Below are 26,904 nucleotides of genomic sequence, written 5' to 3'. Positions count from 1 at the left end.
AGGAAGAGACATAGGGAGAAAAGAGAAATAAAGAAAGAGGAGAAGAGAAGAAAGGGGCTGGGGGATGAAGAGAGGGCTTAGGAAAAGCTCACTTTCATTCAGACTGACTTTAAACCGTTAGCCGGGCTTGTGCCAAAATGAGGCAGGACTGGTGTCCTTCTGAGTGAAGGAGAGCTCACGTCCCCATTCACAGCTTTCTGCAGTGCTAAAATGAAAACATCACAATAGCAAGGTTCTCAGTGAAGGAAAACTGTGAGTCTTAGTGATTTGGTAGGCAATTGTTTTCTGCGTAGTCATATTTTATTACCAATGCTGATTGAGCAAGGTGGCTGAAATCAATACAATTTAATACAAACAAACTTGATGTACACAAAATTGCCCTTATAAAGTCACAAGGGCTTTTTCTCATTAACAATAAGGGTTGAAATTCAAATCGCTCTTATTTTCTCCAGCAGTGGATTTGTTTGCTGGCTTCAAAACATATGAATGAATGAATGAGGGAGGCATTTATATAGCGCTTTCATATGTACTGTACACCCAAAGTGCTTTACAATCATATCAGGGAATCTCTCCTCAACCACCACCAGTGTGCAGCATCCACTTGGATGTATTGGATGTGGATATATTCAAAAGACACTCAAAACAGCAATAATAATATGCAAAATTGCATTAAATTATTTATAATCAAGGGTTTCAGCTCAGTAGAAATATATATTCAAAAGACACTCAAAACAGCAATAATAAAATGCTAAATTGCATTTATTCATTTAATTAGTTATTATCAAGGGTTTTAGTTAAGCGCAAAAAAGGGTCAAAAGTCCAGGTACACAAATACTTCTCCAAATTGATCTTTTGGTTATAATATACACTGTTAAAAATTACCTGTAAATTTTACAGTAAAATACTGGCAGCAGGGTTGCCAGCCAATTACTGTATTTTTTACAGTAGCGTTTCTGTAATTTAATTTACAGAATTTTACTGTATTCTCTGATTACAGTAAAATTCTGTAAATTAAATTACAGAAACGCTACTGTAAAAAATACAGTAATTGGCTGGCAACCCTGCTGCCAGTATTTTACTGTAAAATTTACAGGTAATTTTTAACAGTGTATGTAAAATGGAGTATACAATATATTTTCCTGATTTTTGAGTATTAATGACTGGCAGCTGAATTTTAAATGTAAATTATTTATCAACTACATAAGCTTTAAACAATTGTTTTTAAATACAAAAAGTGTTGTATAATGCACAACTTAATTCCCCTATTACTTCACAAAACAAAAAAATAATTCAACATACTTATCTTGAAAAACAGGTAAAAATTTATAACTTTAAAATCTGCATGAAAAAAAAGTCATAAACAGTGTATTTTGTATTATTTTGATTTCATTTTTATTTACAAAATTGTATTTTTTTTAAAAATGGACATGAAATTAAATATTTTTAAATTACTTGAAACAAATTAGCCGTTATGGCCCTTCACACAAAGAAGAAATACACAAACAACATACATTTAAAACCACAAGTTGACCAACATGATCATAATAAAACAAAAAGAGACGGGTGAATTTTCACCACTTCATTACCAGACAAACATGTCCAAACAACAAGGCCCCAAGTCAGTCCAACAAACTTCTGATCAAAAATGGAGAACAATTCAGCTCCAGAATGCTGTTCCATCACAGGATGCAAAGAGTGGCTAGAAACATTGAAAAGAAAAAAGAGGACAATATATATTAGATATATTACAAAACATAATGATACAGTCAAAGACAGATACAGGGATGACAGATACAGTTAAGCCCCTTTCACACAGAGATTCCGGAAAAGTGACCCGGGATTTGATCCAGGTTCATTTGATTTGGTTCATTTACACTGCCAGTGATTTTCCGGAATCAGAGAGTGCATTCACACACAACACGTAAAGACACGTGACATCGATGTGACTTGTAATGTCTCAGCAGCATCTTAAGTTTGCTTATGAGCTGCGATCTCTCTCTCTCTCAAGAAACCACGCTTGTGCATTTTTTTCTCTGATTCAATCATAAACTTGCGCATTACGTACCATTTCACAGCTGGCGAACAATCCCGGCTTCAGCGTCATCACTACAACACGGCATTATTACGGCTTTTGTTCACATAGCGCACGTTCCGGGACTGAACACGGCAATGTTACTAGGTCCCCAACCCGGCATCGATCCCGGCATCAGTCCCAGGTCGTGTTTGCGTTCACACAGAAGGCATTCTGGCAATTTCCCGGGAACATCGCGCTGTGTGAAAAGGGCTTTAGAGACAGATAGAGAATATTAAAAGGTTACAATTAAAGGGAAAATAGATCTGTGTGTGTGTGTACTACTTACATTTCAGAAATTCCACTGTTAATCCATCACTTTGCTGGGCAGAGTGGCAACATGTGGGTTCACTGCAACCTGTTTCTTCTGTACCATTGCCCATGGCAATTTTTCTCTTGATTTCTTTGTTCCTCTTTCCGGATTAATACATACAAAGCGCCTAAAGGGTCAGGAAACAGACAATATGTAATTAAGATTGGTTTTAAGTTCCCTTTCGAGGGAACTCGCGATGCGTCAATGACGCTTCCCAAAGCGTCATTGACGCATCGTCTCGTTCCCTTCTCAGGGAACTAGGGTTACAGTCGTAACCTGAGACGTTTTTGAGGCTTGTAATCATGTTTTTAAAATTGGACCATATATTAGAGCAGTGTTTCTCAACTCCAGTCATGAGGACCTCCCAGGAAGGAAGTTTTATATGTCAACTAATTAAAACACCTGATTTAACTCATTAGCTTGCTAGTGTTAAAGATGGAGACATCTAAATCATTCGCCCTAAAAATTCTCTCTTCTCGAGTTGAGAAACATTGTGTTAAAGGGATAGTTCGGCCAAAATTGATATTAAACCCATGATTTACTCACCCTCAAGCCGTTCGAGATGCATATGTCAATAATTTTTCAGACTAACACATTTTCAGTTATTTTAGAAAATGTCTTAGATCTTTCAGTGGTTATAATGTCAAGTTATGGGATCCACCTCCTTCAAGTCCCAAAAATGTGCATGCATCCTTCACAAAAGTAACCCATCCGGCTCCAGGGGGATAAACGAAGGCCTTCTGAGGGTAATCCGTGCGGTTTTGTCGTAAAAATATACATATTTAAAACTTTATAAATGAAAATAACTGGCTTGAAGGAGTGGACCCCATAACTTCACATTATAACCACTGAAAGATCTAAGACATTTTCTAAAATAACTGAAAATGTGTTCGTCTGAAAAATGATTGACATATGCATCACGAACGGCTTGAGGGTGAGTAAATCATGGGTTTAATATAATTTTTGGCCGAACTATCCCTTTAAAGGCCTCAACAGAAAAGGCAAGTTCTGATATTGAATAAATGTGTAAAATGCAGGTACTGAGGTTGTTAAGAATTCAATCATTACCTTTGAATGAACTCCAAGGTACTGCCTCCTCCTGATTGAATATGTAATATGCTGTGAACAGTATGGGAAGGCCAGACAGGAAGCTGTGCTGAAAGCCCTCCTCACACACACAACTTGGCCTTCCAGTGCCCACTTGTCTGTGTCTCCTAAAACAATACAACATGTGACAATAGTTATTTTTAACTATACCATTTTTATTTTTCGTTTTTTTACATTTAAACTATAATTTAGTATTCAGAGTGCAGGAACTCTTTCTTTTAAATAAAGTTAAAAACGGCATTACAAACAAACAATAAGCAAATTTCACACACAGAGTAGGCTACAGCTAAAAAAACACATTTCGTACTGAAATGTAAGCCAACTATGGATTTTTACACCGGCATATTAAACGTGCAACAAACCTGGTAACTTATTACAGCATAATTTATAATGTATATGACACGCATCCTCCGTGAGTCTGACGCAAGGCTTTAGCAACGGCGTTTTCATTTCGGCGCCCATTTTAACAGATGACTTGATTTTGATTTGATTTACACCATAACATAATCACGACGAAGTGTGCTAATCAACACGAAGCTCGTGTGAATACCGACAGTTGTCATTAAAGCATGTAATTCTTAACACAGGAGCCCATAGATTTTCTGCCCATAGCCGCTGTAGCGCCGGGGTGAGATGTGTAAAATACTACCGCGTCCGCGCTGCTGAAGCCCGGCGCAAGTCTCCTTCGCGCCCCGCGGTCGGAGGATGTGTGATCCGGGGTTACCAATATGAACCGCGAATATAACATTACCTTCATAGTCTACGAGTTACCAAACATTGAAAATAAGAAACTGAAATAATAAGTCACTTACCACAGTGTTGTGAAGCACTCCTCTTGCGCTACCCGAAAGTCGACGACTCGACCGTTGAAGATCACAAATGCCTCAGAAGATTTGAAATTTACAGCAATATTCTGTATTTTGAATTAAACCGCCTAGCGACCCCAGAATGCATTGCAGTTTACAGCAATATGCTGTATTATTAGAAAACAGCCAGCTGCTGTAAAATAATGCTGTAATTTTTACAGCAATTCATTACAGTGTATGTAAAGTATTGGCTGCCATGGAACAACTGTTCATTGCCCATGTTTTTTTTGTTTTTTTTTGGAGACACACACACACACACACACACACACACACACACACACACACATATATATATATATACAGTACCAGTCAAAAGTTTGGAAACATTACTATTTTTAATGTTTCTGAAAGAAGTCTCTTATGCTCATCAATCCTGCAGTTAAAAAAAAACAACAACAAAAAAAAAACAGTAATATTATGAAATATTATTACAATTTAAAATAATGGTTCTCTTTTTTAATATATTTTAAAATTGTAATCTATTTTTGTGATGCAAAGCTGAATTTTCATCAGCAAGTACTCCAGTCTTTGGTGTCTTATGATCCTTCAGAAATCATTCTAATATGATGATTTGATACTCAGTTATTATCAATGATGGAAACAGTTGTGCTGTTTAATATATTTTTTTGGAATACTTTTTTCAGGATTTATTGATGAGTAAAACGTTAACAGCATTTATTCATAAACACAGCATTTATTCAAAATAAAAACATTTCTAACAATATAAATCGTTACCATCACCTTTTATCAATTTAACGCATCCTTGTTGAATAAAAGTACAAATTTCTTAAAAAAAAAGTTATTGTTCCCAAACTTTTGAACGGTAGTGTATATTGTTACAAAAGATTTCTATTCTAAATAAATACAGTTCTTTTTAACTTTTTATTCATCAAATAATCCTGAAAAAAGTATCTCAGGTTATAAAAAAAATATTAAGCAGCACAACTGTTTCCAACATTGATCATAAATCATCATATTAGAATGATTTCTGAAGGAAGACACCAAAGACTGGAGTACTTGCTGATGAAAATTCAGCTTTGCATCACAAAAATAAATTACATTTTAAAGTATATTAAAAAAGAGAACCATTATTTTAAATTGTAATAATATTTCATAATATTACTGTTTTTTTTTTTGTTTTTTTTTTGTTTGTTTTTTACTGCAGGCTTGATGAGCATAAGAGACTTCTTGCAAAAACATTAAAAATAGTAATGTTTCCAAACTTTTGACTGGTACTGTATATATATATATATATATATATATATATATATATATAAATATATATATATATATATATATATATATATATATATATATATATATATATATATAGCCTAACAGTTGGAAGAGAACAGTCAGTTGTTTCATGGCAGCCAATACTTTATATTTCTGTATAGATACTTCAATTAAAGTATAAACTGTTCATTGCCCATGAAAAAATGTTGAGAAAAAGTTTATACTTTAAGTGTCTATACAGAAATAAGCCTAGAAAGAGTGAAAGAGAATGTCACATTATGATTACATCACTGCGCTAAGGCATTATTTACAATTGTTCAACGGTCCAAAATAATCCCACTCTAATTTTGATAGTCAACATAACATTAATCTGATTTGCCTAATGCTGAGACACCTATTAATGGGACTCGCGCACGTGCTCCTGCTTGGCTAGCACCTTTTGATTGACAGTCGGGCAGCAGCACGCAGGCGTGGTGAGCGCTCCCGCAGACAGGGGGCGTCAATATGGCGTCCTGAGAAAGACAACACAGCCCGACACCGCACCGATCTTCGGCTGACATCGGGATTCGGGAGGAGAGAGGGACAGTTTCGCCAAACATTAGACGTGATTTCGTTCTGCGCATCCCTCTGAACGGGTTTGGATGTGCACATCTCGGAGGAGGAGAAGGAGGAGGACAGCCTTGTGACACCTGATCGAGAATTTTCCTTTTTCATCTGTATTTGATGCTGCTGCTCAGTGCTCGGTGATACAAAAGCAGGTGAGACCGAGGCGACCGCTCCTTTTTGGGATTCTGGTCGGAAATGTCGAGCGAGAAACCGGTTTTAGCACCGGGTTCCGCCTCGCTCACGGACCGAGAAGCCCCCCCACCAGCAGCACCACCGGGTTCGGGGCAGCAAGTCGTAACGGGCTCCGTTACTGGGGACATGATGGTGTCTGGATCGGGCGCCGTGGTTCTACCGGCCGGGGTGATAAACCCTTCGGTTCCGATCCGGAATATCAAGATGAAATTCGCCGTGCTCATCGGTTTGATCCAGGTCGGGGAGGTTAGCAACAGAGATATCGTGGAGACAGTTTTAAATCTGGTAAGCATCTGCATACAGTCTATTGAACGCATGTTTTATTTAGCGCGCATGGTGTTTTTAAAGATGATGTCATATGAGGATTTATTTCTTGATCAAATGCACTAAAGCCAGAAATATTCCCCGGAGGAATGTCACCCTGTCTTTTGTTGACATCCCATTCAGATTCATTCCTACCTGCTTTGCTTTAGGGTGACAAAATATCGTACAATAACGTCCTAATTCATTTTCCCTGCGTACTATCACAGAGTGATCGCTGCGTTTGTTTGATATGCAAAATTGACAGTGTATCAACACGCCGGCCTGCAACAATGACTCGCCAAATAAGGGAATGCATCTTTCGTGGAATATGCTGTTAGATTTATAATTCTCGCCTAGACGACATATTTAACACATGTCTTATGTTATCAAACGATATTTACGAATATGGGTTCCGTTTTTCATATGTAAATATGACTGGTGGGTTGATGTTAACGTTACGCGACGCAGGAATTCATGGATTAATTCTCATAGATGTACAGCAGTGTGGGTGTAATTAATATTCAAGGCGCGTTAACGTGTCGTCTGTGATGCTCGTAATTTTTAAGCTTTAATAGTTTAATACTGTGTTTGGCACCTGTTATGTCCTCCTGTGTCCGTATATGTTCGATATGGCTGCTGTTTTTGCTCGTGGAGGCCACAGGCTGGTAAGCGAGGTGGATTAAAGCGGGCTTTAACTGAATTCTTGTTATGAAACGGCTTAGAAAACGCATTAACACAGATTCAGTAATGCCTGGTGCCTGGGATGCTGGGAGGATCTTTGTTTTGAAGGAAGGGATGGAGATTTCTTTACCGACGTCCTTATCAATAATTACAATTGGCCGATCGAGCCAGGCCTCCTTAAAGCTGCATGAAACGTTTTTACATGCTAACGTTGCAGTCAGGTAACGTTACAGTTTTTTTTTTTAAAGTCATTAAAATCAGTATCACACCTCAGATAAAAGAAAGGTAGCCTAATATAATGGGCTTTACTATGAAAACAAATCGAAATGAAACGCAGTGAACGTTATTCATCAACGTTTTTTTTTCTTAAATCAAGCAGTTTATAAACTGATATGTTCAATGGCAAATACGTGTCAATTTCACAAATTACAAACATTTCATCTTGGTGAATTGCTATTTCATCTTTATGAATGGAAGAGGATGATGTTTGAATGGGCGAAAAAACGTTAAAAATATTTGAGCTGCGCGCGCAGAGAGAGTTTGACAGGACAGGTTTTCTGAGGCAAGACACTTTTACCTCAGGACAAACTATATTCACTTTTAAAAAGTTTTGAAAATACATCATGAGAGTAATGTCTTTTTTTTTGGTGTAGGTTATAGTTTAGCTACGAAGGTAGGCCTATGTTATATCTAGTAGCCTATCAGTTCCTAAAACGACGTGCTAGCAACCTCTTAACAATGTTTCTGCAACGTTGTGAAAACGGATTTATCACATTATCCATCTCGTCATCTGTTCAAAAATGTAGCAAATCTTAGCAAAACGGCTTGCGGGGTAATTATATGCACTATAGAGACCGCAAGCGTTCGATTTATAGTCACAATTGGTGTTTACTCTTTAATAGGAGGCGTCGGTCATCGTGTTTCCGTCGGGTCATTCATTTAGAGTGCTGGATGTTTAGAAACATGTTAGTGGTGATTCCAGTGAAGGGATGCTGCAGCAGTTGCTCTATGCGCAGGGATGCAGAGTTCCTGGAGCCGTGCATGTGGAAGCAGGTGGTGGAGGAGGAGGAGGAGGAGGAGGGTGGGGGTTGCTGCAGTGGTGATGTGCTCTGAAACCTCGAGCCAACGCGATTTAAACCGAAGAGAGTAGCGCAGCACCACATCTCTCTCCTGGCTGGAGCTACTGGCGGGTCATGTGACTCCATAGAGTTCACTGTTTCAGATCGGGATGAAATGATACCAACGTACTTTCTATGTATACTGTGCTTTGGATAATACAAAGCGGACAATGGACGTTTCAAACAAGTGACTTCCAATCCTGTCAGCTCTTAGCCCTTCTATTATTTTTTGGTTAAATTTGGAACCATTACAAGTATATAGCCTAGTAGTTTTTTTGTCATGAGGACCTTTGTAGACTCTGTAACATTGTCAAGAACACCTTAACAAGTGCAACTAGTACAGTAGCACATTTTCAGTGTTTTTTTATTAGTAATCTGTGGTCTTTTTTGGATCCATATTTGGAACAAATTCTGACGTTTTACGATTGGCCTTTTAGCAGCTGTAGATAGTTTTTATTTTATTTAAATCTATTAATCAAATTTGAAATGATGTGTATTGTGGGCCAATCTGCTTTCGTCACAATGGAGATTTATTTGTGAAATGCACATTAAATGATTTCAGAAAACCACAGTTACTTAGTGTATTATTGCAAGTCACCACAATCCATCAGTCATTAATAAAAGCGTTTTACAGGAAAGCGAAACCATATTTTAATTTATTTTATTGTTGCAATAGGAACATAACTGTAGCAATTATGGTTTCCATTGTTTTTTAATGGAGAACGCTGCTGGTCAAAGAACATAGCAGTAACATTGTGCACTAGGGAAAGAGAGAAGCATCGCATGGTGTTTGGCACAATGCCGATACACAACTGTAGGTGGGGTAGACCTTATGTATTATTCAGCTTTGTCTGAAACCACTGCTTGTGCCTGAGCACAGCCAGTATTGATGGATGGTGAATGCCATTTAGCAGAGCAGATGTACCGATCACCTTAATTAATTGGCGATTCCGCAGGGCTTGGGAGAAGTATGCGTTTCAGGAACAAAAAAAGACACTCCGAAAAGGATTCACGTTTGGTTTGGTTGTTCTACTTTTGAAGGCGTTTTGAAGAAGTTTGCATGTGATGGATTGTTTCTGTAGGCCTCGTCTTTCACCAGTTCATGGCAGTTTCTGAGGGCTGAGTTCTAATTTGGTCAGTGTGCTAGATTCAGAATCCCATTTCATTTTTCTCCAGTGTCTCCCTACTTGCTATTGAAATTCCGACCAGAGAACACATGTTGTGAAGCACTGCTGTTAGACCCTGAATGTAATTAGACTCGTCCTCAACCTCGTGGCCTTACAGTGGTATGCCAGACATCCCTGCCACCCAGCTTCTGAACAAATGACACACGCAGGAGGTGTTGAGAGGGCTTGATCTGGCAGAGGGATGAACGAGTGTCCTGTGGCCCTCTTCATGTGGGCAGTTCCTTATAATGTGCCAGACAACATGCAAGCATGCAAATGTACTATAAAACGCACATGCTGTAGTTTATTATGAACGATGAGCAGCCTAGCTACCAGATGTATTTTAAGACTCAATTTCTTACTGTAATCCTACCTCTGGTCTATTTTCAAATCACTTCTGTTTATGTGTAGAGGGTCACAGTGTCTTTTATTTAGCGTGGATCACAGGAAGACTTCCCTGACTGTATGCAGGGCTCACAGCTCCCTCCCTGTGGATCTGACATAGTTACTATTGTAGTCGTCGCTGCAGTCTTCACCCTGCCGAAAACGGGCTTCGTCTTTTTGGTTGCTGTACTGTATTACATTAATTCTTGTACTGGAAATATGTAGGCTGCAATTATAATATTAGTGGCAATTTGGGTGCGTGGCGAGGGAGATGCAATGTTGTTCATGATACAGTAATTTTATTTGCTTTTCTTTGATGCGTGGTCGTCCTTTACCTCCCGCCATTCAGTTTCTCCTGTGAGAGGCACACTGAGCCAATCTGCTCACTGTCTGTCGTTTTTCTCCCCCCCCCCCTCTCTTTTCTCTACCCACACGTAACGCACACACATGCACAGACTGCCACCGAGGGCCTAACGTTTAGACTCCCATGCCATTAGCAAAGCATCATAGTTGCCATGGAAACGGCACCATGGGATTGTGCTGCTTGCTTCCCACCATACCAACTGTTGTCATCTCTTCCCGGCCAACTGGATCAGCTTTGCGATATGGACAGGACAAAGTAGTTTATTTGACTTTAAAGCAACTGGCGTGTAAAAGTAGTAAACATTTTAAACCAAGTAAATGAGTTTGTTAAATTTCATCTTAAAACCGTATCCTAATCAGTGTCAAGCATTTTGTCTGTCCACAATGAAAATGAAAATGCTGTGTAATGCGACACAATGCAAACCAATTGGAACGTATATTTTGTTTAATATACAGTTACACTGTATATTAAATATACAAATATAAAATATTTTTATATTTTTGAAAGAATTATTTTATTATTCTCACCAAGACTGCATTTATTTGCTAAAATAGTCGAAAACATGTAATATTTTGAAATATTATAACAGTTTAAAATAATTTTCAGCATCATAACTCCAGTCTTCAGTGTCACGTGATCCTTCAGAAATCATTCTATGCTGATTTGGAGCTCAAGAAGCATTTCTTATTATTATCAAAGTTGAAAACAGTTGTGTTACTTAATATTTTCGTGGAAACCCTAACACATTTTTTCAGGATTCTATGATGAATAGAACATTCTAAATAACAGCATTTATTTGAAATAAAAATTCATGAAGCTATTATAGACTTTAAACATGTCTTTACTGTCACTTTTGATCAATTTAAGGCATCCTTGCGTAATAAAAGTATTAATTTCTTTTAAAAAAATCTGAACGACCCTAAACTTGTGTGTGTGGCGAGGTTCTGTAGTGCTACGCTAGTCACTTTATCACATCAAATCTAGTTAGAATGCGTTTTAATCTTGAAATATATATATGCTTTTTTTTTAACCAGACCTAATGCAAAATATTATATAATGATTGTGACTCTGCTTTGAGGTGTCTGTTTGTATCTTAAATGCGCATGTTTTTCACTCTCTTGTGGCTGAGCTGTTGTTGTCTGTCTAAAGGGATCATCTCATTATTCACATCCTCTCTGCAGAATCACCAAGGTCAGGATGCTCTGCACAGTCAGCACAAACAGTCCTTGTTGGCCACAGAGACAGCAGCACAGCTCTATATCGCTCATTCAGGACGTAGCCATGCATAGAACGGTATGAGGCCGCTCAGCGTAACGCAAAGTTCACACAAATCTTCCTAACACAGGATCAGTAATCTCTAAGGTCAAAAGAGCTCTGGGGAGCGTGAAATGGCACGGCGCATGCAACCTATAGGATCAATTTGTTTGCCTGCAGAACTAAACAACAATAGAGAAGCGGATATGAAATCAGGCCCTCACAATCAGATAAGCCGCATAATCAATGAATTAATTGTTTACCGTACATTTACATCTCGGGGATCCAGCAGATGTGACAGTTGCTAATGAGTATGCGAACAAAGCCACTCGCGGACTGATCTCTTGCTTTAATGAAAGTGCTTGCATTAACCTGTGACAGTGCTGCGTCATCGTTCAACGCTGAAAGCTTTCAGAGAGAAGGAGATGTGTGCTCTCTGCCTCTGCCACAGTAGAGTTAAAGACCCTGGCCAATGGAAATGGGTGTTTTGTGGATTTTAGTGCATGTATATTAGCTTTGAGGTCATGTATATGCTAGTATTCATGATGAAACTTCACTTTTAGCTAATGTACACAATACAGTTTAAAAGTATGAGTTAAGTAAGAAATTTTAAGGTATTTGGAAGAAGTTTCATTCTCACCAAGGCTGTATTTATTTTGATATATTTATTTGTATTTATTCTATGAATTTACTGTATTTATTAAATCACTTATATTATAAAATATTATTACAATTTTAAAACAACTATTCTCTATTTATATATATTAAAATGTAATTGGTAACACTTTACAATAAGGTTCCTTTATTAAACATTAGTAAATGTATTAACTGACATGAACTAACAATGAGCAATACATTTACTACTGTTTTTGTTAATCTTTGTTAATATTAGTTAATAAAAATAAAGCTGTTCATTGTTTGTTCATGTTAGTTCACAGTACATTAACTAATGTTAACAAGATTTGAATAAAGTATTAGTAAATGTTGAAATTAACATTAACAAAGATGAACAAATGCTGTATAAGTGCAGTTCATTATTAGTTAATGTTAACTAATGTAGTTAACTAATGAACCTTATTGTAAAGTGTTACCATGTAATTTATTCAGGCAAAGCTGAAATTTCAGCATCATTTCTCCACTCTTCAGTGTCACATGATCCTTCAGAAATTACTCTATAACATGCTGATTTGCTGCTCAAGAAATATTTGATATCATTATTAAAGTTGAAAATGGTTGTGCTGCTTAAAATTCTTGTGGAAACTGCAATAGTGTTTTTTCCCGTTTTTTTTTTTTTGTTGATAAATTGATTCAAAATACATAAATGTACTGCGTCCTTGCTGAATAAAAGTATGAATTTCTTAAACAAATTCTTACTGACTCAGATTTCTGCACATGAGAATGAGAATGTCACTAGAGACCACTGGATCTAACAAAAAGATTTGTCCTTCCTCCAATATGCCCAAACTTCCTGTTTCAATGTAAATTGCTTGAGCTTGAACGGTAACATCTGTCTTTGTGAAGACCTTGAGACAGGAATTTCATTAAACCTGGCGGACCAAGTGCATACAGGCAGGGTGCAGCTCCTAACATTCGTTATTATTGACTTCACTCATTAGTTATGTAGATGGAAGTGATTCGTACACTTGTCTGACACGGAGCTATGCTGACACTTTGTGAGCTATGTATCGTGATAGATTAATTCATAACAAGGCAGAAGGGCCACTTTTTTCTTCAAAAGTGCTTTGAGTCATATTCAGGCACACAATTCTTTACTTGGCAGTTCTGGTAAATATTTTATGTAGTAAGTCGATAATCAGCACTGTGAGTTTTGATGTAAAAATGATCATTCCAAATACAAACAGAAAGATTACTTTTTAATCAGCAGTGTATTAGACAGAAAATGATTTGGGATGTCCTACATGAACATCAGGGCTCAACATGTCTGAATTATATGTGGTATCCACTAGGTAATGGTTCTGATGTGTTATGTTTGACAAAAAAAACCCTAGAAATAACTAGTTGACATTTAGCATGCTTTAATATGCATTTACAAAATGATTATGTTGATGTGCACACACAAAATCATCCAGTAAAGAACTGCATAACATCACTCAGCATGTGTCTGATTTGTTGGGAAGGACGAAGCTGAACATCTGCGGGTCTCACAGCTTGCTGTGTCCATATTTTATCCTCAGGCAGATGGACATAAAGCAAGGACACAGGCATTGATTAAAATCTTGTTAAAGGCGAGCACATGACTATGCCTGATGTGCAGATTTACTACAATATTCTTTACCTTGAGCTATAATTCTTTTATTGATATAAATTCAAGACAATTTTGTAGTACTTCCCTCATTTCCCTTTTCACTTGTATATAATTTGTTATTTTTCTCCCGTGACAGAGTGGTGTGTTTTTCCCTCATAACCTTATCATCTTCATGCTTATTTTGACATGTTAGCTGCCCATGGCGAGCACGACTGTGGGCTTTTAGCACTTCCACTCTTCCTGTCCACACCATGACCACTGACATCCAATGTTTTCTCAAAAACTATTAGTGGACTGTAATGTTTTGCCCAATTTCTCTGTGGCTTGTTTCTTGTCGCTGTCCCATATTAATATGGAACAGGTAGGATTTATAGTTTTTGTCACATTGTGCCTGGTTATGATGTATTAAGGGCCATTCACACCAAGGGCCCTATTTTAACGATCTTAAACGCAAGTATCAAGCGCGAAACGCAAGTAACTTTGTGGGCTGGTCTTGGGCGCTGTTGCTATTATACTGGTGGGATAAATGACTAAAATGGGTTGGTCTGAAGTAGCTTCATTATTCATAGGTGTGGTTTTGGCGTAACGTGAAATAAACCAATCAGAGCGTCATCTCACATTCCCTTTAAGAGCAGGCGCGCTTGTTCCATGGCGGATTGCTATTATAACGGCGGATTTGCCAGGCGCACACCAGGAGCTTTCACAGCCGAGGAGACCGACGTTCTCTTGTCAGGGCCGTAAAACAGGGCCGGTGACATTGTATGGGGATGGAGAAACACACCCAAATTAACTTCGGTTAAACAGGCGTATAATAATTTGGGTAAATGTGTAAGCTAGATTTATACCTATTTTTTCACATCTTCATGGACACAACAATGATTTCCCTCGTGTGGTAATATTTTTCCTTGTAATAATGTATGGTTTTCTTAAAATGAGAACTGCTGCGTCTGTGTGTAGATGAGATAAGCAAAGTGTATGCACGTTGTGCACACGCTACATTGATTATGGCCAAGCATGCGCCCTTAAAATAGCATATGAATAACATGTGCAACACGCCACTGACTTTAGACTAGGTTTTTCCTGGTCAGTGGCGGAATTGTTTTCTAAACCTGCAAAATAGCACCAGGGAACGTTTGCGGCGGAACACGCCTCCTCTTTTCGCTGAACCGCCCCTGGGAGCGCAAATGCATTTCCTAGTTTACCGACGTGCGTCTGTGGAGGGAAAAGTCCGCTGTGCGCGGGTGCAAAATAGGAATGATACATGCGTCGGTGTACAAAGTCAATTGCGCTGGGTGCAAGATAGGGCCCCAAGTATGAGAACTATAATGTTTTAGTAATCATTCTGTTTCTCTGAGAATAGGGAAGTCCGCTCTACAACTGTAATGATAACGACACAGGAATGATGTCTTTGGAATGACTTTCACAATGATTTTTTTTCTAGCTGATGAACAATAAACATTGACGGCAAATCCGAATCCATCTGACTATTAAGAGCTTGAGCATGTAAAGTGTTAGAGAAAATTACTGTAGCACTCGCTTTTAATAAAAAGAACATTATCATCCATTGTTGTGGATTTTCAATACTAATTTACCACTATTTGTTTCTTTTTAAATACACTTATCTTGCCATGAAAATGCAAGCATAGATGTCGGTATGGCAATAAAAACAAATAAATAAATCGTCCGTTGGTGTGGATGCTAATATAATTATCGTCATAATAATCCTTACAGTTATTGTTTTTGGTGTGAACGGGTCTTTGGGCTACATCACTCTCAGCTCCCTTTAGCACATTTTACCATGTTTAAATCCTTATTTGCTCAATATCAGTGCAGAAAATGCTAAAAATGTCAGAAGATTCAGCCTAGGTCTGGGCTAGATGCACAAACATCATCCGTTTCCCACGATTTTCATCTTGACCTTTTTATTTTATTTAGAAAGGCTGCCACATTCCACTTGATAAGGTTGCAACTTGGGCAGTAGCCCCTTTCATAAGAGCTTCTCAAATTGAGAGGCTCTTATGAAAGCAGAGGGTTTAAGAAAAGAACTGTAGCATGATTCTAGATCAGTCCAGTGTTCCTGCCAATTTTGGAGCCGGTACCCCTTCGTGACGTATTTCCAGCAGCGCCTCACTGTCCAGGGCCTTCTTTACAAAGCTTCATTATCTCTGCTAATGAGAGTCTCTATACATGTAATCTCTATGCTATTGCAGAGCTGTTTTAAAACAGATAAGTTGGTATTGTCTATCATCAAGCTTCTGCACTCTGGGAACAATTCTCTCCAGTATCCCTGATCTTTCTGGATGAGAGCCCAGAATCTGACACCGAAGTTAGATTTTTGAGTCGGAGACAATCATAAATTTGCTTGCGTTTGACGGCGGCAGAATTCTAACCTCAGCGTAAGTGAAACATGTACCATATGGAGTGTATTTTAACTGAATCGTTCCACACTTGTTTGACGCTGTCAGCTGTCCAATGGAAAATATAGTTAGCCATTACTGTTATACTGTTATAGTTATTTTGCCTTGCTTTACTGGTTTTGTGAGGTGGAAAGTTTTGCAGAGGTTTAGCACACAGGTTGAAAATATAGATTTCTTGTAATCGCTCAATCAGGGTTTCAATGGTGGGAAGTGTTTGCTGCAAGGTCAAAACAGATTCATTGCTGTTAGAGGCCAGACAATATGATTATAATGGACAGACCTTTTCCTAGTTAAACCACTCTTTTCCTATAGGCAGTGTAATGGGTTGTACACATTCTGCACACCACCTGGCTCCCAATTTCTTTCTGAATAATCAGAACCTCTTTTGGCTAGACCTGAGGCACAAATGCTTGGAGGAAGCATTAAAAAAACAATAAAAAAATAAAATGATAAACTGAATAGAATGGGATGATTCTGTCTCCCGAGCAGACCGTCTTTGTCACGCCATCTGATAACAAAGCTCCTGCTTCTGCTGAAATGATTGAAATTGGAAATAGATTTGATGGTTTCCAGCTGCAGACAACTTTGGGAACAATAATAGGATAAACAAATGCTTATAGTGTGTTCTTTGCTACATATTCATGTTTTAATTTTTGAATTACAGTAACTGCCATTGCGCTGCGAATGAAACGTAACAGGGTTCAGTTGTTTATTTTCCAGGTTGAATTTGGGAATGTGAAAATTGCAATGTTACAATCAAATCTCCAGATAAGTGGGATAAAACTCTTTCTCATTCCCGATAGTGAACAAAGTTGTCACTATTTAGCTCAGACATCCAGTGCTGGCAGGAATGTCATGTACGTCCAGGCATTACAAGCCTCTTGGACGCTGTGATCGGCAGGTATGAGTCGGATAAGCTGTTCTGCATCAAATGAGATGTTCTTGAGAAGAAAATCAGGGCTCAAAATTATAGCTTATGTAGCTGAAAACAACTCCCCAAATTGCGGCTTTATGGGATATTTAAGAGCATACTTAGCAAGTAAGGACCATTGGTGTTATAATTTTATATCAAATCATACTGCACTACAGAATATCATGGTACATTATATTCAGGACCTAGGTTTCACATTAAAGGAGAAGTTCACTTTTAAAATGAAAATTCTGTCATCATATACTCACCCTTATGTTGTTTCAAACCTGTATGAATTTCTTTCTTCTGATGAACAGAAAAGAAGATATTTAGAAGATTATCAGTAACCAGACAGTTTTTGGGTCCCAATGACTTCCATAGTAGGAAAAAAAATACTATGGAAGTCAATGGGACCCAAAAACTGTCTGGTTACTGATAATCTTCTAAATATCTTCTTTTCTGTTCATCAGAAGAAAGAAATTCATACAGGTTTGAAACAACATGAGGGTGAGTATATGATGACAGAATTTTCATTTTAAAAGTGAACTTCTCCTTTAACCTGAAGCAAAACCGTCACTGCTGTGTTGATGACATTTGCCAATTTGATTTTGATTCACACACTTTTTTCATTAAATTTGAATCTGATTCAATTCAATTTATTTTTATTCTGAATTTCTGATTCACTGCCATTCAAAAGATTGGGGTTGGTGAGATTGTTTTTTTTTTAATGTTTTTGAAAGAATTCTATTGCGTTCCCCAAGGCTGCAATTATTTGATCAAAAATACAGCCAAAAATAAATGTAATGTATTCGTGTGATGGAAAAGCAGAATTTTAGCATCATTACTTTAGTGTCACATGATCCTTCAGAAATCATTCTAATTTGCTGATTTGGAGTTCAAGATTTTTCAAGAGTTCAAGGAGTTTTTTCAGGATTATTTGATGAATAGAGTCTGAAAGAATATAAAATTTAAATCTTTTTAACAATGTACAAGTCTATACTTTTGATCATCCTTGCTGAAGAGAAGTATTAATTTCTTTTAAAACTTTATGATGCCCTTTTGCTTGTACATAAAAGAAATTCTCTCAAATATTGCTGTAAATTATACAGATATCCTATAATTAACATGAATTCAATGAGTAAGGAAGGATTCATCTGACTGATTCAAATGGTCTTTGTTTGAGAGAGTCTTTTTGAATGATTCCATTAAAAGGACAGAATCAAAAAGTAATTTGTTCATGAATAAGACTATACTTGATTCACTAAAAAGAACTGGTTCATAAGAGTCATTAGTCCGTGAATTGGACTACACTGGTCACGATTCATGTCACAGTGAACATCTTTTGAGGACAATGCAAGGAAAGATGTGTCTTGTATTTATTAGTATATGCCTTCACATACCATCCCATTAAATTCAGACCGAATTTTATTTATCGATATTGAGAATGTTCAAATGAAAATTACAATCAATCAATCTGAAAATGTATATTTTGTCCCAACTGTAATCTTAATGTTTGTGGAATAGCTGGAAAACGTAGCCGGGAAAAAGCAAACCGCACCCTCCTTTTCAGACACCCCACCCTCGCCTCTCCTTTCTCTTCTTTAGATTACACTCATCTACCTCTCTCACTGCAGTAACACAAAGGCACGTGATGCACATTGGCTTGTTTTCTATCTCTTGTGAGTGTGTGCGCTGTTTGTGTAATATCTAACACATCAGTACAGGCACAACTAGATGTCCATCTCCTCAAAAGAATGGCTAAAAGGTCATATTTCTTTAATTCAGTGCTTTTCAGAAAAGAGGTTCATTTCTCCATGAGCATGTTCCAGAAAGCAACGGATCTATTATAGAAAAGGGCAGCGGGGAGAAAATATGCTTTTAAGTCCCACTGTCGAACTGTTCAAGAAGTACTCGCATTTACTTGCTTGTGTCTGTAGACTGTCTCTGCTGCTGGGGGAGTGATTTTTGCTTTTCATGTCTAACCAGAGGCACATTTACACAATGAATGACAAGTGTGTGTGTGTGTGTGTGTGTGGAGGTGATATCGGATTGAGTAGCCAGGGGCTCGGATTCGTTTTGAGCTCTGCACAGGTATGTAGAGGCTATGTGTCTTTGTTTGTGAACGAGACCAGGGTCTCACAAGCTCTGTCTTTCTGCTGCAAAGAGTTTCGCTGATACTAGAGTCTGACACACACATACACACACACATTTTTTGTGGTGCAGAGTGACATCCAATTGCATTCTCCACCACACTGCATATGATGCTGGATGCTCCACCCGCCCCAACCCCCCACCACACACACACACACGCACACACACGCGCACACACACACACACATCTTTCTTGTACTTGGTGAGAGTCATATGAAATTCATGTTGGCCTAGTTTTTTGCCTGCCCGCTGTCTGCACCCGCTAAAAGCAGCATGGTTTGCTTTGTGGACAGAATTAAACAGGCTCCAATGATGCTTCACCCCAGCTGGTATTTTTGTTTTATCTAAAGATTCTGCTGAAGGGGGGGTCCATGTGACTGTATAAGCCTGACAACATATCGTTAAGTTATTACAAATATAAATGCATGCTGCAGATGGAATTGATCTGTTTTATATAATTTATTTAAGTAGTGCGTTATGAGTGCAGTGTATTATCTAGGTCATTCAAACCTGAGGCAAATAGTCATACTATTAGTCTAACCCTAACAATACAGTACAATGCAGCTTTGTTCATCGCTGAGGAGCAATTTAGTGTAATAATTTAACCCACAACAGTTTTGGGAAATATTTAGGATAAATTAACTATATTGACACTTGACAGGATGTGGCAATTGCAGGTTTTTTTTTTTTTTTACTTCGTTAAAGATGGTTTAAGAACTTTTTAGGACTGATATCATGGCACAATTGCAATTAGAATATCAGATCTTTTCAATATTTGGAACGATTCAAGATGGTACCAACAATTAACTTCCTACTAGCAGAAAGGAATTTTTTAAAATGGACAAAATTAATTGGGCTGCTTTTTTGTGACCATTGTGTTACTATGATGTGATGCTTAAAAAAAAGCATTAAAAACTGGATGATGGAAAACTTACATCGTCCTGAAGTTAAGGAATTTTCTAATTAGTTTCTAGGAACATCGGTGGTATATTGGTGGATATTTTCACATTTTATTTTATTACGTAAAACACATTGGCTATACCCACTCGTGAATTTTTTAAAGCTTGTACATGTCTTAAAGGAATTTGCTAACAAGTGTCTGATTAGGATTATAGAGGTAGTTGGAGACATTAAACATCATCAACAGGAAAACTCATATATTCACTAGTCCGCCTTCACAGCACCGTTGTGTTCATGCTCTTGCAAACTATACTTAGTCAAACTTAATTTAAACTTTCTAACATTTTAAATAAAGATTGAAAGAGTTGTCAGAAGCGTAGTGATGGTGACGTTGAAGTCATGTGACCCTGTGTAGTTCGTTTATTTAGTTATTTAGTAGTTGTGTTCATTTGTGATCAACAAAAATGTGTAAGAATCATAACCTTTTGTTGGTCACAGAGCATATTTTCTGCAATAATCCAAAAGCCAATGGAAAAATCCTGTTGACTTTTTGTCGAGGGAACCAGGGTGATGCTAACTTCCGGTTTGGAAAACGATGTCATCACTGCAGCACCCTGTTGTAGTGGTTTCAGAGTTTGTATTTAAGTCTTTCTCTTTTCTTTCACACTTTTTGGTCACATGCTGTGTTTCTAATTTAGTTCTCCCCCCTTTGGTTAAGGGAAGTTAGACCAACCCTCTGAATTCTTCTTCAGAGTTCACCCAAATCCCTCTAACCGCCACATGGTCTCGCAGCGGACTCGAACTCGGTCTGGCCCGGTAAAATCTTGTCCTGTCCTCCAGCATGCCCTCTGGCGTACTCGCCGCTCTGACTCACTCTTCGTCTGGCGTTAGACTGGAAGAGGGAGGGCGGTAGAGAGAGTCACAGAAAGGGGAGGGTTTGAAGAACAAGAGTGAGGCAGCGGTGGAGAGGAGAAGCTCTCCGACTCTTGTTTCCAGCACTGCAGGGCCATTGTGTTGCATGCTGGGGGAATAAACAGCTCAAGAGGGTTATTTAGGACCCACATTATGTCGGTTCTGGTGTGGAGAGCACAGGCCTGCGGGTTGGAAGGGAAAGATAAGCCGGACGAGGATTTGAGTCGGCTTTGTGGGGCTGGAATGCTGATCTTTCACTCATTATCACTTTTCGCTACATTTGCTGGCGATATGTGGAGAGCTCACAAAAAGGGGGTTTGTTGATGTTGAGTCGGATCCAAACACTACATATTTAAGTTTTATTTTTACCTTTTGGTCTTTTTTACACTATAGGTACAGTAGAGCTAGATTTGAACTACTGTTGCTTGCATGAGCACTTTTGCACAATATGTAAGAGCACACTAGACCTGTTATAAATGAGAAAGAAATGCTTTTGACATTAACGCAAGAGTTTTCAGTCTGAATTATTCACTGTCAACATCTACGAATGTCCTCTTATACCGTTTTTTGTAGATTTTTATCGGTCATGTTCCTTGATTCACCTCAATTTGTTCTGTCCTCCCTTCCCCACTCGGTACAAACCAGCCAACCATTTAATTCCACATCGATTAAGGGTAGAAAGTGTGTGTTGCGGTGTGTATTTTCATTGCAGTCCTGACTGCCCATGGGCATCTGATCTATTGTTATGGGTAAACCGTACAGAAAAAATGTTACGTTCAGCTTGTTTTCTTGTTCAGAAATATGTTGGGCCCACATCGAGCCCATATTGCAGATCTTCAAACGCTCTATTTTGACTCCCAAAAAAGGACGATTCCTGGTATACACATTTGGCGGAAGTACAAAATTTCACTTTCCATCTCTTTGTGTGTAGTCTTTTGTTCCAAGATTAGTATGTAAAACACAAAGATATGTCTGGCTATCTGGCGTAGTGTCAAAGCCTCGGTTGATGGGATTTCTTTTAATTAGCTTTTTATTTTTAACATGCAAATTGAATCTCAAGGTCACATGTACGCAGTGTTGTTATTGTATAAACAAATTATTAAAAACAGTTTAATTTTTTTTTTAATAAAGGTGAAATAAAAAAAAAAAAACAATGAAAGTGTAAAAAAAAAATATTATTTTTTTTTTAAATTTTTACAAATGTTACTTAAAATAATTTTAAGTTGAAGTACTAAAATTATGTCAGTTTTATGTCAAAATTACAGCTGCACGATTCTGGATAAATTGAGAATCACGATTTCTTCTTTTCAAATAGTGATCACACAATTCTCCCACGACAGACAAGAGGCAACTAAAGAAAATAACATGCAGTTTACTAGAGGTTCTGACAAAATGTCAATAGCTGCAGTCTATTAAAAATGGTAAATTATTTTAAATGAATTATTTTTTTAAAAAATCGGTTTAAATGAATGATTCAATGACTCGCTCATAAATACTTCACTTGTTTCATTACTGGATTGAATCAGTGTTTTGAACGAAACAAATCTCTCGAATAATTTGCTGCGTCCCAGTTTGCTACCTTATACTACGCCCTAAAAGTATTTACTCTTTTTGTGAAGAAAAAGTACATACTTTTGAGTATGTAGCAGAAGAGTAGGCAAGCTTTGGGTCATAATTGCGTTTTTTAACGGACAGCTTTGTCGTTTAGTTACGTGCATCCTGTCACCGTTTAAACTTCACCATCAATCAGTTTGTCAAAGTTAAAATCTTCCACATTCAATTTAATTTCCTACCGTCTCGGAGAGATGTGTAGTAGCATGTTGATCTGCCAGTCGTGGGTCTTTCATGAGGAGAACTTTCCTCGTGTGTTTGCAATTTGAATAATGTAACATTTAAAAGTTAATGACCAAACATATCTTTACAAAAGTTCACAATGTTGTTGCAGATGAAATATAATGTGGATAACATTTGAATAAATATAGTTAGATACTGATAATTACTCAAACCCCTTTATCTAAACCTCTCTACTTAACCGTCGGACTCGTACATCCGCAATGTTTTAGTCTTTTTAATTTGTTAATTGAATCCTCGTTCAATGCGCCATGGGTTGTGGGCAATATTAGCCGTTAGAGTGTGATTATAGTATACAGTAGTTTATGAACTATAATGACTGGCTTCTGGTAACGGCCGTACGCGAGTCTAGTTCTGGTGGAAGAGTGACCTCTGACCCGGCGTATGATGTATTGACGAACGCGGAAGCGCAGAGGATAGAGCAAAACAAAACACCCGTCTCGAATTAGAAGTTTAAAACGAAAATATTTAAAGAGAAATGTCGAAGCTTGAGTTTGTTGCCCAGCCCTATTTGTTTGAACCGCAAGAGGCGTCTTCTCTCAACTAAGCTTATGCTACTCCTACATCGTACGTCATGCATTGCGTCGGGTCAGAGGTCACTCTTCCGCCACTTTATAATGGATGTATGTGTTTTTTTGGGCTTCAAAATGTAAGTTACTATTCACTCTGATTATAAAGCTTGGAAGAGCCAGGATATTTTTAAATAAAACTCTGGTTGTGTTTGGCTGAAAGAAGAAAGTCATACAGGCTGAGTAAATTATGGGGTCATTTTCATTATTGGGTGAACAAACCCTTTATTGATATTTATGAGAGAGAACGGTTTCTCAAACGGCGGTTTGTGACCTAAAGACATTTCCTATATGTTGTTGATGTTAATGCTAGAGGTCTTGAGTTGTTTTTATGTATTATCAATGTTTTGTCTACAATTAAATATGGTGTCTACCCTGGCAGTGGCTAAGGTCGATATGACTAAGTTGTGTGTGAGAACGTTTTAGAGCCTTCAAGTGTCCTTTAAAAGTTGTGTAAGGGCTGTTGTGTGGCAGTTACTGGTGTCTGACATTATTTGATGGTCAGTGCAGTGAGCACAGTGTGACCCAGCTCACCTCATTAGTGGAAGCTAATGGCCTTTCTGTCATTAATTCATATTATTATATTGTTCTTTCATTTATGTTCAGTAATTCACAAGGCTATAAATGTATTTGTAATATATATATTATTGTTTTTTTTTTCTTTGTGTATCTTCATGAAAATAGACATCATTTGGCTTTATATTTAAGTAGATATGTTGACATTTAAGTTGACTTGAGTGATTCTGAAGGTTTGCTTTTCTGAACAGGTTATGCTTGTGGGGTGCAGGACCCAGGGTCAAAGGTCAAACCCTTGCCTCATTCAGCCTTAGCAACAAGCTCAGTTCCAGTGTGGTCTTGTGATGCTGGATTACTCCAGCTTACCCGAATGTTGTTTTTCTCCGTAACACAAGTGCCTATTGTTCGGCAGGCCATGTGTTGAAGTCACAATGCTGGGGAATGGAAGTTAGATGAAAAGAAATAAAAGGTCAGGAAGGTAGAAGAGACTTAAGTCGACTATGTAACTAACATGGACTATGCAAATTGATTTTCCTTTGTGGCTTTGCCTGCTGTAAGCACCAATGACAGATACTTTCCTGCTGAATCCTTCACCTACATTTCACCGTTAAGTCTGAATGCGTGATAATTGCTGTTGTGGATTTCGTGACTTTGAGGTGTTGAGAAATGATCGTGTGTGCTGTCATCTGCATCCAAGTGTGGCAATATTTCAATTCTTATTGGTATATTTGGTTCTTGTTAGAGTAATGCATCCCTCCGGATGAGTTTCCAGTAAAGCTATAAGAAACATGGTCGTTTATCAAACTGTATCAGTCCCTGCGACCTCTAACAGGTCATTTTACAGGTAAAAACTGTTTATCTGGATAAGAATATATATAAAATAGTATTTAATATATACATACAAAACCTAAGATACCTTTTGAAAAATCTAATGTATCTAATAATAGATAAGAATAAATAATAATAGATAAAAATATCTAATATATCTAAAATATTTAATATTAGTATGAAATGTTGATGGTTTTATGAATACTTATTATTATTATTATTATTATTATTATTATTATTACTACTACTACTACTACTACTATTATAAATATATATATATTTAAATAAAGGTGTTGGTTGTTAATTTTAAACTGTTTTTGGTCATTTAATTTGTGAATAAAATACTTTTCTCATGCATACTGGTTATTGTCCACTTGTATTTTAGTTTAAATAATCGGCTAATATTTTTTTAATGCATTAAATAACATTACTACATAATGGTCATCTCTAATGAATCAATAGTGCAGAAGCAGAGGTGCATTATGGACATTCAGCATTTCCTCTTTCTCTGTGCATCTTAGTCCTCTTCAGAGGGAAATATTTACAGATGTTATTTGGGTGTTGTTTGTATCCTCCTAATTTCTTTTTTCCGTGCATTTGCTGTATGAAATTGTTTTGAAATGCTTTTTTGTATGAGCTAAAAAAAACTCCATTTGAAATGACAGGAAGCCACATTACAAAGCTCTTGACTCATCTGATCTAATGTACCTGTGCTTCTGCTTTTAATAGCATGATAGCCCCCTCACCTGTTTCCATAGAAACCCAGAGATGACCTCCCACTGTGCCCATAACCTGCATTTACTGTGGTTTCTGAGGCTCTGATGGTAGTCTGCTTTTACTGTTGTCAAGTTCTTGTATGAATATTACTTAGGTCTCAGGGTCAGGGCAGTAATGTTAGTATGCGTGTGTGTACTTGTGACACAGCAAGCAGAAGAAAAAAGGACCTGGATTTGTGTTCCTATAGCTTTTAAAGTCCCACAGTTATGGCTGGACTGATGCCAGTGGTGTTCTTTCATTGATCCAGAGCTGTGGCTGTGCCCTTGAGGTCCTTTCCTTCTGCTCATACACTAGAGCTCCAGTGGGTCTTGCTGCTCACCACAGCCCCTGCTGCCAGCTCTGTTTACAGGCCTCTGCCAATCAGTGACACTTGAGTTAAAAATGCTTTGGACTTTGCTTTGCTTCCTGGAGTTCTTTTTATTAAGTGTTCCTTAATTCCTGCTGTTAACGCAAGAAAATACTGCTGCATTGTAATTACTCTTCAAGTGTTTTTACATTCCACTTTTCTATTTAAGTAATCATACACCTATTGTATGTTAAAAATGGGGCAAATTTCTAAGGATACTTTTATATTTATATCTAGAAATGTGTATTATACATATATTATACATATATTTGCAGGAAGGTTTCTGCAAGCATCTTGGAGACGTTCCTGCAGTTCTTCTGGATTTAGTCTGTCTCAGTTTTTTTCTGTTTCTTCATGTAATAAGACTTTTGCACAGTACTATATATTAGGGCTGTCAAAAGATTAATCGCGATTAATCGCATCCAAAATAAAAGTTTGTTTAAATAATATATGTGTGTGTACTGTGTATAATTAAATTTGTATATATAAATACACACACATGCTTGTATATATTTAAGAAAAATGTGTAATTTATATATAAAAAAATTATATTTATATATAATATAAATTATATATAAATATATACAGTATATGTATGCAAATATTTCTTAAATATATACATGCATGTGTGTGTATTTATATATACAAAATAATTGTACAGAGTACACACACATATATTATGTAAACACAAACTTTTATTTTGGATGCGATTAATCGCGATTAATCTTTTGACAGCCCTACTATATATATATATATATATATGTATATGTTATTTATAAATGTGTATTTGTATATGCTGT

The 26,904-nt window shown here is 37.3% G+C and overlaps 1 protein-coding gene and 1 long non-coding RNA gene across 12 annotated transcripts in view; one reads left to right on the top strand and one right to left on the bottom strand.

Annotated features, from left to right (window-relative positions):
* Positions 1–1,575: 1,575 nt before the first annotated feature.
* LOC307152775 lies at positions 1,576–2,441 on the bottom strand. The gene is made up of 3 exons (XR_013820048.1): positions 2,361–2,441; positions 2,066–2,284; positions 1,576–1,699 (listed from the first exon to the last, which is right to left on the bottom strand). It is a non-coding gene; the product is annotated as an uncharacterized lncRNA (long non-coding RNA).
* Positions 2,442–6,078: 3,637 nt separating this feature from the next.
* nbeaa (neurobeachin a) overlaps positions 6,079–26,904 on the top strand; it is a 128,233-nt gene continuing 107,407 nt past the window's right edge. For all 11 annotated transcript variants that reach the window (XM_079861572.1, XM_079861571.1, XM_079861564.1 and 8 more), the window contains exon 1: positions 6,079–6,676. In XM_079861572.1, coding sequence (XP_079717698.1) covers positions 6,395–6,676 — 282 coding nt within the window. In that variant the 5' untranslated portion in view covers positions 6,079–6,394. The remainder of the gene's footprint in view (positions 6,677–26,904) is intronic.

The sequence above is a fragment of the Squalius cephalus genome, assembly GCF_949319135.1.
Source record: "Squalius cephalus genome assembly, chromosome: 24".
In the NCBI taxonomy this organism is placed as follows: Eukaryota; Metazoa; Chordata; class Actinopteri; order Cypriniformes; family Leuciscidae; genus Squalius; species Squalius cephalus.
The sequence above is the reverse complement of the archived record's forward strand: the minus strand, read 5'-3'. Positions and strand labels throughout refer to the sequence as shown.